At 57.6% G+C, this 11,287-nt stretch overlaps 2 protein-coding genes across 2 annotated transcripts in view; both read left to right on the top strand.

The window, feature by feature from the left end:
* The first annotated feature begins 258 nt into the window (after positions 1-258).
* On the top strand, positions 259-10,642 carry LOC107113539 (paired immunoglobulin-like type 2 receptor alpha). The gene is made up of 7 exons (XM_015414874.1): positions 259-331; positions 2,591-2,692; positions 5,224-5,613; positions 6,258-6,386; positions 9,419-9,446; positions 9,749-9,810; positions 9,904-10,642. The coding sequence occupies exons 1-7, from the start codon at positions 289-291 to the stop codon at positions 10,095-10,097; spliced, it is 948 nt and encodes a 315-aa protein (XP_015270360.1). The 5' UTR covers positions 259-288; the 3' UTR covers positions 10,098-10,642.
* LOC107113529 (2-acylglycerol O-acyltransferase 2-B-like) overlaps positions 10,463-11,287 on the top strand; it is a 3,620-nt gene continuing 2,795 nt past the window's right edge. The window contains exon 1 of the mRNA XM_015414862.1: positions 10,463-10,508. Within this exon, the coding sequence (XP_015270348.1) occupies positions 10,463-10,508 (46 nt within the window). The remainder of the gene's footprint in view (positions 10,509-11,287) is intronic.

Genomic DNA, 11,287 nt, shown 5'->3' with positions numbered 1-11,287 from the left:
AATGCTGTAGTGGCCCCCCCCCCCCCCCCCGCCATGCTGCCACTTCCTTCTTGCCGGTGGCCCTGCGCAAGATGGGCAGTGGCTGGCTGGCTGGCTGGCTCCCGAGAGGAGACTTCCCCCTCGTTCTCTCTTTCGCCACAGCAGCCCCGTTGCTCAATCCCCATCACACGCACACACACGCACAGAGGCGGCAGGCAGGCAGGCAGGCAGGCAGGCAGCCTCTGTCTCTGGCTGGGAACCTCCCCGGGACTGCGGAGCCCTTCATACCCACTTCCCTTCCCGGAGGCCATGTGGCTGGCCCTGATCCTGCTGGCTCAGCTCCTGCACAGAGGTAGGTGGGGAGGGGGTGTCCTGTGCCTCAGTATCTCCCCCTGCCCCCCCCCCGGGGGGGCCTGGAGCCTGGCAGCCCTCCAGACTGAGCAGCTGGCCTCGGCTGTGGAGACAGAGGGGGGAACCTCAGGCCAGCCCTGGGAGGCTCTTCGCTTGCTCGGGTCTTGCCAGCCAGAGCCAAGGAAGCCACAAAGGGCACCACAGCTTTTGCTGTAAAAGGTGGAAGTCTTGCCCGAAGGGGGTGGCCGCCACAGCAGCAGGAGGGTGCCGCCCAGGGAGGCAGCGCAGGCCTTGGGAGTGGAAATGCGAAATCATCCAAACAATTTAACAACAAACAGTTAAAACGGTTAGGACAGGAGGTCAAACAGTTCTAGGGAATGTATAAGGTTCCAGCCACGCTGAATGATTAAGTAGCAGAGTACCAGAAGAACCCGAACCCTTTCTGTGCCGGTGGGTTCTGAACTGGTGGGAGTGTGAGGAGGTGGCATTTCACCCCAGATCATTGGTGTAAGAATTTTCCACTTTGCCCTGTCAGTGTTGGGGTTGCACTTTATGCATGCTTAGGGGCTCAACACCCCCCCCCCGCTTTCAGGTGCTCTGGTCAAAAGGAAGGGCGCTCTCAATTAGCTCTAACTTCCTAGCTGCAAAGATGGTCCACAGAGCCCCCCTCTGGGAGTCATGAGTGAAGCCCGAGAGGACAAAAGAGCTGCAGCAGAGGAGGGGCAAGTGAAGGAGCCCCTGATGGTGTTGCTGACGTTGTTGGGTCCAATGATTGTGTCGTCTGGGTGTACCTGGCAGCAAAGCTGGCATCTGGGTTTATTGCAAGTTCCCTTCCCGCTAGTCTGCCTCGGGAATCTCCCCTGGAAGGGGCTCTGGGGGGAGGCGCTGGGGGAAGAAAGGTGCTTGAGACCAGAGGAGATGGGAGGGGGGGCCTTGTGTTCAAGGGGAGGAGTCCTCCTGGGGTCCCTGACAGAGGAGGGCCCCCCCATGCAGCCCATGGTCTGAAGACAGGTGACCAGGCAGGGCCGACGGTGGCAGGGCCCCAGCCAAGGGGACTGAGGGCTTCGGCCTGTTGGGTTTTCCCCGGTCTCCGAGGCTTCTGGTACTCTGCTATTCAGCTGTATGCTTTTTGCTTCTTGTCGCCAGTGATGGTTTCTGTCCTCAGAAATACAAATTGCTGTTTCTGAAAGGGGAGCTATTTGGTCTTCTGTGCTTTCTCCAGCCCAGCGCTGTCCTTCTGGAGACACGGTGACCGGAACTGCATCCCGTACGCCAAGCGAGGCTCCGCCCTTGGCCTCTCCAGGGGCAGGGCAGCACTGGCTCTTTCCTCCCTGGCTTGGAGCTTTTTTTTTCCCCCCCCCCCCCCCCGCCCCCAGGTTTTATTTTCAGTTTTCTAAACGCATACAAAGTATATACAAACAAATCTATATCCATTTGAGTCTATAACAGCTACTGATTATTCATCCATATGTATAACATATTTCAACATTTTTTTAATCTTTTCCTTGAAGCATAACGCTTGATTCATCAAATTCCGCTGTCTCTAATAATTTATGCCCTAATTCCTCTATTGAGGGAAAAGACTCTTGTTTCTAGTATTAACTAACACACTTTCTTTTCCCCGTTTTTGAATTTTCACTACCACAATTCTCCCATCTTCAGGAGCTATTATTAACTCAGGGGAAAGTGATCTACCCACACAGGGTGGCAACCCCGTTTTCCTTCTTCTTATCAGGAGCCGGCCTTCCTTCACGGCTGCTCTGGCCCACGTGGGGCTGGCACTGCCACGGAGGAGCCATTCGCCACTGCGGCCCTGACCGGGATGCCCCCCCCCCCGCTGGCCCGATCCGGTCAGATCTCAGGAGCCAAGCAGGGCCGGCCTTGGCTAGTCTTGCAGCAGGGGCGTGACGCCAGGACAGGCCGTGGGAAACCACCCCTGGAGGTCTCTCGCCCTGAAAACCCTACGGGGTCCCCACCCATAAGTCAGCTGCCACTCACAGCAAATTCACCCCAACCCCAAGATCTCTTTCCCGGCCAGCCTTGGCCCTTTCAAACTCCACCAGCCTCTGTTTAAAAGGGTTAGGGTTCTTTGGCGTCAGCAGATGTATGCCCCCTGGCACTTAACCTGCACGGAACTCCGTTGGCCACACTGTTGCCCACTCACCCAGGCTGGACCGACCCTGTGAGAAGGCCGGAAAGGGCCAGAGAGAAAGGGCCCGGCGTCTGGGCCAGTGCAACATCTCGGCAACTGTCCCCACAGAGATCCCAGTCCCAGCGGGAGCGACGTCCCCAGGTCAGAATGGGCCGCTAGCCAAGAGTGAATGGCCCCTGGAGGAATGCCAGGATGCGGAGGAGGAGCCGGGTAATCATCCACTGTGGGGGTCCGGGGGGGGCTGGGAACGGGCTCCCTCCCTCCGGGGGGCGTGTGTGTGTGTGTGGATACTGCGGGGGGGAGGGGGGAGTGGTGCTCATGTTACCCGCGGGCCCCCTCTGCCTCCGCCCCACGCTGCCTCGCTTGAGGCCGGTGGGTGTGGTCGGGTGGGGGGTCGGCCAGTGCTCCAGGAGCCGAGGGCAGCAGCAGCACGTCTCCACCAGGACCGCAAAGGCTGCCCTGCCCGTCAGGGAGGTCACTCTGGCCCCTTGTCCCAGGCAGCCCCGTCCATCCAGAGAGCCCACAGCCCAGGCGCCACCGGCCAGGTCTCTGCAGGCGTTCCGGGAGGGGGGGCAACACGCACCTCTCCAAGGCCCCAGACTGCTCAGCAAGTGTGCCCAAGTCACAAGCAATGCCGCCCCCCCCCGCAACACCCACCAATCAGGGAGCTGCACCTGATGACATCCCTGTGAATGGCAGGTCTGTGCGTAGCCAACTGAGACCCTCACAACCGGCCACGGCCCCCAGATGCCATGTGCCCCCCCCCCAGAGTTACACCAGAAGACGGGGAGGAAAGATCTTGTTTTGATAGTGAGATATAAAAAATGGTATTTAGCAGAGATAAGATAGCCCAGCAGAGCCAGAGTAAAATAATTCAGACTGAGAGTCCATGTGTGATTAAAATAGAAAGTTTTTACTAAATTCTAGCATGGGGAAGGGTAACTAGGATGAAAATAACAACAGAGCAGAATCGGCTACATCCTTACTCTACAAAGATAAAACTAGAAGAGGGAATGGCTGCTCTCCTTCTTCAGAACACCAAAACAAAGATGGGAAGAGGAGCCATAAAATGCAAAAACACTTTGACACTTTCGTTCCAATCAAACTCCTAGATCAGGGAGAAATTTCCTGGGCCTGGACTCCTAAAACAGTGTTGTGTCCACTGGCCGCCACCAGGGGCCAGCGACTACCCAGGGCTTGACCCTGGGTGAACAATGGGACTGGGCTCCGGGTCTCTCCAACAAGGAGCCAATAGGAACAGGGAGGGAAATGCAAACCCCCCAATGGGATCCAGGGGTGTCCCCTGGATATGTATATAGTTGGCCTCCTGGCCGTTTGTCTTTGTCTTAGTTGTGTAAGAGTCAAGCGTGCACCATGTTATGGGAGTTGAGTGGGCCTAGCCACGCGGTCAACCCACAACACAATAAACAGCATTGGTTACATGAGAAACACGTGTGACTTCCTGTGAGCAACGCAAACAAACATTTAACCCCAGATACACGGAGTGTTTTCAACTTGCAATACCCAACAGATCTGCTGAGAACACAACCCCAGTGGAGGCCTGTGGGGCGGGGGCACCCGCTCTGCATTGGGACATACCTGAAGTTTGGTGGGGGTTTTTTTGGGGGGGACACCTCAGTGAAATACAATGCCCTGGAGCCCCCCCTCCAAAGCAGCTACTTTCTCCAGGGGAGCGGATCTCTTCCATCCGGAGATCACCTTGTAATAGGGGGAGGTCTCCCGGTGCCCCATGGAGGTTGGCGACCCTACTGTGGCTGGAGTGGCCAGAGCCAGCGCCCTCCGGGGCACCTCACAGGTGTGCATCCCAGCCCCACCCCGTTGCTAAGTGCCCTCTTGCCATGCGGGAGGAACCCGACAGAGCCCCCCACGCCCCATATCTCTCCCCCCACAGGGAGGACACCCCACTGCCGGCCACGGGATGTACCGTCAGGCGGAGCTGACTGGGACCGCCCCCGGCTGTGGGAGGAGGCATTGCCGGGGTGGACACCCGGGCGCGGGAGGGGTGTTATGCAGCACCGGGGGGGGGGGTGTGCTTGGGTGTGGGGTGCCTGGCCATGTGGGGGTGCGCGCGTGCGACCCCCTTTGGTCAAGGTGGGGCTTGTGGGCGGGACCACAGCGGTTGGGGGCGGAGCTCTGACCTCTCCCGTTGCCTCTGGGGCCTCTGGGCTCCGCTGCCTTGTTGGCCGGAGGACCTTCACACGGGTTGTGGCCGAGGGCCCTTCCTGGCCGGGAGGAGGCAGCTCTGGCCACGCAGGGACGCCAGGGTGTCTCCAGTGGCCAGCCTTGATGCGCGAGGGGGGGGGAACCTTGGCACAGAGGCACCAGCACCTCGTTGGGTCCCCGGGCACTCCTCCCCCACCCCCGCATCATGCCAAAAGGTGGGCAACAAGCCAATGTATTTGCGATGCTTCCCGGCGCAGAGCCCACTTGATGGGAGGGTCTCCTAGAGACTTCTGTCAGAGGCTTCCACAGTGTGGGGGGGCGGCGGGGGGGGGGGTTGCAGAGGGAACAGGCTGCAGCTCGGAATCTTCAACCTGAGCTCTGTCACCCGGGCAGAAGTCGCAGAGCTTGTGGGCAGCTGAATGACGTGTCCCTCTGCAACCCCCTCCCCCTCTTCCCGACTGCTGCTGCCCAGGCGCCCTCGCCCCACCTGAGAGGGCCCCCCCCGCCCCTCTATCGCAGAGCGCCAGCCCCTCGTCACCCACCTGCTTCCTTCACAGCCGGCTGCGTCTGTCATCAGCAGTATCAGGTCTGCCAGCCCACCCAGCTCTCTGCCGTGGTGAACGGATCGGTCACCCTGCCCTGCCGCTTCAGCTACGACTCGAGGTGGGAGCCCTCCGCCGCCGCCCAGGTCCGCTGGCGCTTGGGAGGCTTCCATTCCACCCGCTACCTGTTCAGCTGCTGCTTGGACCAGAGGCACACGGACCCGGAGTTCCAGGGACGGGTCTCTCTGGACAGGGAGGAGGGACAGCGGCACACGGCTTCCATCCGCATCACGGCCCTCAGGGAGTCTGACTCCCGGCTTTATTTCTGTCGCGTCTCCGTGAAGCCCCAATTTGGTAAAGAAAAGGAATGGCAAACCATCACGGGGACCAACCTGACCGTCACAGGTAAGCCTCCAGCCCTAAGAACATAAGAGAGACGCCAATGCTGGATCAGGCCAAAGGCCCATCCAGCCCAACACCCTTCTGTGTCACACAGGGGCCAGAATATACCAGGGGCCACCAGGAGGTCCAGCAGTGGGGCCAGATGACACCAGAAGCCCTCCCACTGTTGCCCCCCCCCAAGCACCAAGAAGACAGAGCATCCCTTGGCCCAGAGCCCCTGTCTATCCCTTGTGGCTCACGGGGGCCACTGATGGACCTCTTCTCTGATGCACCTCCCCACTCCCGCCCCCTCACAGGTTCCTCCGCCGCCCCCCGCTCTCTGCAGCAGCTGTCCCCCCCCCACAGGACACCTGGGGTGGAAGGAGGAAGGACCTGGGGGGGGGGAGGACAAGGGGATAACGTCACCCCACCACCACCACAGGCCAAGCAGGCCACGTGCCGAATAGATCGGGGGTGGTGGTGGTAGCACAGATGTGCCCTCCCTCCGCCACGTCCAAGACGCCTGCTCTGTGCTCCTGCATTGGCAAAGCCACTCGGCAGGCTGTCTGGCAGGGACCTCCCTCCTGCCCCCTGGACTCCTCCAGGGTAAGAGGCCCCTTCCGCCAGAGCAGAGGCCACCGCTCTCTCTCTCTCTCTCTCTCGCTCAGCACCCCCACAGCCACCAGAGGGAAGGCATCACACCACGGCCTTCCTCGCAGGGGTGTCGACTGGGGCCATCCTCCTGGCAGCTGCCATCGTTCTGGGCCTGGCGATGCTCCTCCTCGCCCAGAGAAAAGGTAACGGGGTGACTGCTGATCGCAGCATGAGAGGGGTGTGTGTCTCCCCCCCCCACAGCAGGGCCCACGTCTCCAGAGGTGCCCTGCTAGATCACCCCCCTCCCAGCAAGGGTTGGTCCGTCCTGTCCAGCCTGCTGTCCCACTTGGGGGGCCCGTGAGTTGCCTGGAGGGCCAACGAAGCCGGGCCCAGAGGCCAAGGCCCTAGTGAGAGAGCTGGACTCCGGAACGAGGGAGTAAGCTTGGGAATGGGGGGGGGGAGGAGAGGACAGGCCCCCTTTCTGGGGGATGAGGAATCAGTTAAATGGCAGGCAGCCGAGAGGAGGAACAAATGGACTCTTCCCCCAAAGGAAAGAAGTAAGCAGTGGGGTCCCACAAGGATGGGTATTTATTTCACTTTATTTATGTTTTAAATGTATGAATCACCCCATCCCTGTACAGACAGCAAAAGGGACTGGGGCCAATGCTATTCAATTTGTTCATAAATGACCTGGGACCCAGGGGTTAACAGTCTGCGGTTGACACAAAATTATTCAGGATGGTGAAAACCAAGGCATATTGTGAACAGCGCCAGGAGGCCCTCTCTAAATTGGGTAAGAGGGCGACAGTGAAGTCCCTCGCGGGTACCTGTAAGGTAGTCACACCTGAACCAAAGAAGAAACCTCACTTTACGTATATATCGATGGACTCTGAAGTGGCAGTGAGTGGAAGAGATCTTGGGCTTGTAGCAGGAAGCCTGATGGAAATGCCAGCTCAGAGACAGACTAGAAGAGTCACGGGGGAGACACACACGCGGGTCCCGTCAGGGGCAACCAATGTGCCATTTTACAGAAGGATTTGGCCATTTAGCCAGATCGTGCGGACTGAAAACGAAGCTCCCAATATATTGCAATGCCCCCTGTACAGACCCTGTCGTGTGGCCTCATTTGGAATCCTGTGTGCCGCTCCGGTCACGGCATCTCCAAAAGGATCCTGCAGAGTACGAAGAAAGCACAAAGGGGGTGGGGTGGGGGTGGAACGCCATCCCTATGAGGAAGGGCGGGAAGAGTCAGTGTAGACAAAAATGGCCACGGGGAGACATAGGGGTAGGGTTATAAAATCATGCCTGGGGTGGAGAAAGTGAATAAAGAGATTCTTCTCCTTGCCCCATAACAGGATTTGGGGGCACCCAATGAAGTTGTTGGGAAATAGGCTCAGGACAGAGAAACAGAAATACTTCTCTGTCAAGAACTCCCAGCCCTTTTGACTGTCCCGATGACTAGAAGCCAAAGGGCAAACTTCCAGTTTTCCTGTGACTAATCCAGGAAATCAACCCTGCAAGGCTGGCCACTTGCAGAATGAGTTTCTACGAATAATTAACCAGTAGGTGGACGCTGGGGAAAAGATCAACAACCTCAGATATGCAGACGATACCACTCTAATGGCAGAAAGTGAAGAGGACCTAAAGAGCCTCTTGCTCAGTGTAAAAGAGGAGAGCGCAAAAGTGGGCTTGAAGCTCAACATCAAAAAAACTAAGATCATGGCATCCGGCCCCATCACTCCTTGGCAAATAGAAGGGGAAGTCGTGGAAGTAGTGACAGACTTCCCGTTCCTGGGATCCCAGATCACCTCAGACTGTGACAGCAGCCATGAAATTAAAAGACGCCTGCTCCTTGGGAGGAAAGCGATGGCGAACCTGAACAGCATGATAAAAAGTAGAGACGTCACCCTGCCAACAAAAGTCCGCATGGTCAAAGCAATGGTATTCCCAGTAGTCATGTATGGCTGCGAGAGTTGGACTATAAGGAAGGCCGAACGCCGAAGAATAGATTCTTTGACCTATGGTGCTGGAGAAGACTCTTGAGAGTCCCTTGGACTGCAAGAAGATCAAATCAGTCAATCCTCAAAGAAATCAACCCTGACTGTTCCCTGGAAGGCCAGATAATGAAACTGAAGCTCAAATACTTTGGCCACCCAATGAGAAGGGAGCACTCACTGGAAAAGACCCTGATGCTGGGAAAGACTGAAGGTAAAAGAAGATGGGGACGGCAAAGGATGAGATGGTTAGACAGTGTCATAGATGCAACAAACATGAAGTTGAGCAAACTTCAGAGGACGGCGGAAGACCGGAAGGCCTGGCGGGATCTGGTCCATGGGGTCGCGAAGAGTCGGACTCGACTGTGTGACTGAACAACAACAAAGGTGGACACTTCCAGTCTAAGGTACTGAAGCTTCTGACGTACAGAACAACCAGGTATAGTCAAAGTATTTTTTTATTAATTAAAGAGTGCAAGGATATTTCAAACGAACCGAGTAATGAGCAGAAAAACAAGAAAGCTACACAGAAAGTTTCTAACTAAACAGTACATACTTAACTCATGTTTACCAGGTGTTATTATTCATGGTTGAAGTCAGGCATCTTTCCAAGTCTCTTTGTCCAAAGAGGATCCTGGGTGGGTGGATGTGCCAGGCAGGCACCTATAGCAAGGTCAGTCCATTGCCTTCGGATAGCTGGAAAGCTAAACTTCTTAAAGTCTAAAATTTGCATAGGCTGGGGCCCTTGAGCCAATACAAAATTCAGACCCTTGAAGTTTTCTGACATGCAACTGTGATATCAAATGGTTCAGAAGAGGAACAGCTTATGACAGGATGTTTACCCTCTGAAGTGTAAGACAAGCATCAACAGAGCGCATGAGGTGTGTGTTCAGTGACCAAATGGTGTGGCTCCATTTCGCCTCTGCTATTCAAAGGCACAAAGGGACTGGCCAGCTCTCCCATGACAGCAGCCAGATGGTCCCCTTTCGATCTCTTCAACCCGTTTACAGGCCTAGATCTTTCATATAAGGCCTGCCTGTGTTTAAGCCTATATTTAATGAAAGAACAAGAAACTGACTAAAGGTCTAATTTCTTGACATTCTCCTGGCTATTTGGACCTCCAGGACAAGTGATTCCTCCTCCCCCCCCTCCGGTGAGAGACAGGATGCTGGACTAGACTGACCCCAGGTCTGTGTTCCCGCGGGCTCTACTTACGTTATGTTCTTATCTCCCCCTCCCAGATCACTGCCAAAAGAGAACCCAAACCAGGTGAGTTGGGTGGGAGGGCCGGTCCTTGACACCATGTGGCTTCCCCTGACGCCGTGGGTCAGAGCAGGGGGGGGCAGGTCGCACTTGGCGCAAAACCCTCCATGGAGGCCCGGCCTGAGAGGAGGGGCAGTCGGCCTGAAGAGGGAGGGTGGCCGTGGCTCCCCCCCCCTGCCCCCAGCTCTGTGGCCTAGCTCCTGCACCTGCTCAGTGTCGTCCCGCAGCCAGGCCGCTGCTCTGGACGGTGATGATGGGAAAGGCTGCAGTTCTGGGGGGGGGGGCAACGCTCTGCTTTTCTTTTGCAGGAGAGCTGCCAGCAGAGGGCAGGGCGAGAAAGAGCCCGAATACCAGGAGCTCCACTGCAGAGGTGAGGTGGGGGGAGGTCCGGCTGCCACAGCCCACCTGCGGAAGGGGAGTCGGTGCTCCTCTCCCTTCCTCATGGGTGCCATTTCCATTCCAGGAGCCAGAGCCCCCCCTCTGGAGAAGCCCCTGCCCCTGCCTCCCCCCACCGGCCCCCGGGCTCAGGGGGAGCCCCCAGGCCCGGTCTACGCCAGCTTGCTGCTCTCTGATGCTCCAGACAAGAAGAGGGCGGCGCTGAAAAGGGAGGGCGGCAGAGCGGAGGAAGAGACCACCTACGCAGCCGTCCGGCAGTGAGAAAGCGGCCGCTGTGGGGTGGACTCCTCGGCCCTTGCCCGATCCCCCTCCCCCGCGAGCTGGAGCGTGTGCGCCACGGCCTCCACAAGAGGACCTGGGCAAGAGGACCTGGCTCATGCTGGCCCACCTCACAGGGCCGTTGTGGAAATGGCGAAGAAGGCCCATGGGGGAAACTGTGCAGGAGTATGAAGGCCAGGGGGAGTGAAGGCAGGGGAAAACACAACAACACGTGGCGGGCTGCCTGTGTGGTTCTTGAACAGGCCCCCCCCCCCCGGGGCTTGTGGAAATTAAAAACAAACGAACGGCTGGTTGGTTTCTGATTTCTGGACAGAGGCCGGCTGCGGGAGCATGCGCGGACGTGCACTATGGCCCATACCCGGAAAAAGAGCCGCGACGACCAGAGGAAGACCTGTGCCAGAAAAAAGACGCTGACGCCGGATTGAAAAGACCTCCCCACAAAAGAGACCATAACAACAAAGACTCCGCTATGGGTGCCTGTTAGGTTAGTCAGTTCCCCCTCAGTTGTATGTTTGTGGCCCTATGAAGAGATTGTAATAAATTGTATATGTAAAACCGCTCAGAGCCCTTAGGGGGTGAGCGGTCTACAAATCGAAAGAATAAATAAATAAATAAATAAATAAACAAACAAACAAACTGTTTACAGGCCCTGCATGGGAAACTTGCTTGTCTGCCTGGAGGTGGTGCAGAATACCCTAAATACGGGGGGGGGGGCGGGGGGGCTTCCGAGCCCGTTCAGAGAGGGACTGGCCGCATCCGTCCCCCGTCTTCGGTAGGTGGAGCCCGTGGAGCAGTAGCCCCTTCGAGAAGGAAACCTCCCCGGCTCAGCTGGGACTGGGAATGCAAACGAGGAGCCCGTGCCTCTGAGCACGTGCAAAGCGCCTTTCCTTCCCCGCCTGCTTCCTGCCTTTTCCTCAGCAGGGGCCAGTTTCAGACCAGAGGGTCCCCAGGGGGGGGGGGAGCCTTGGACTCGGATCCTGGGAGAGCTGGGCTTGAATGCCCACTCCTACCGCGGAAGCACCCCTCGCACACACTCTCCGCCTGACCTACCTTTCAAGGTCGTCGCGAGAAAATGGAGGGGGGGGGAGCCGCGTTCCCAGCCGCTGGGAGCGGGGGGCTACAAAGAAAGAGACACGGGGCCAGCTGCCTGCGGGCGGGGCGGGGCCGCGCCG

Source organism: Gekko japonicus, unplaced genomic scaffold (assembly GCF_001447785.1).
Source record: "Gekko japonicus isolate JY-2015 unplaced genomic scaffold, Gekko_japonicus_V1.1 scaffold2374, whole genome shotgun sequence".
NCBI classification, from domain to species: Eukaryota; Metazoa; Chordata; class Lepidosauria; order Squamata; family Gekkonidae; genus Gekko; species Gekko japonicus.
Note: the sequence above shows the minus strand (reverse complement) of the source record. Positions and strands in the feature narration are given on the sequence as shown.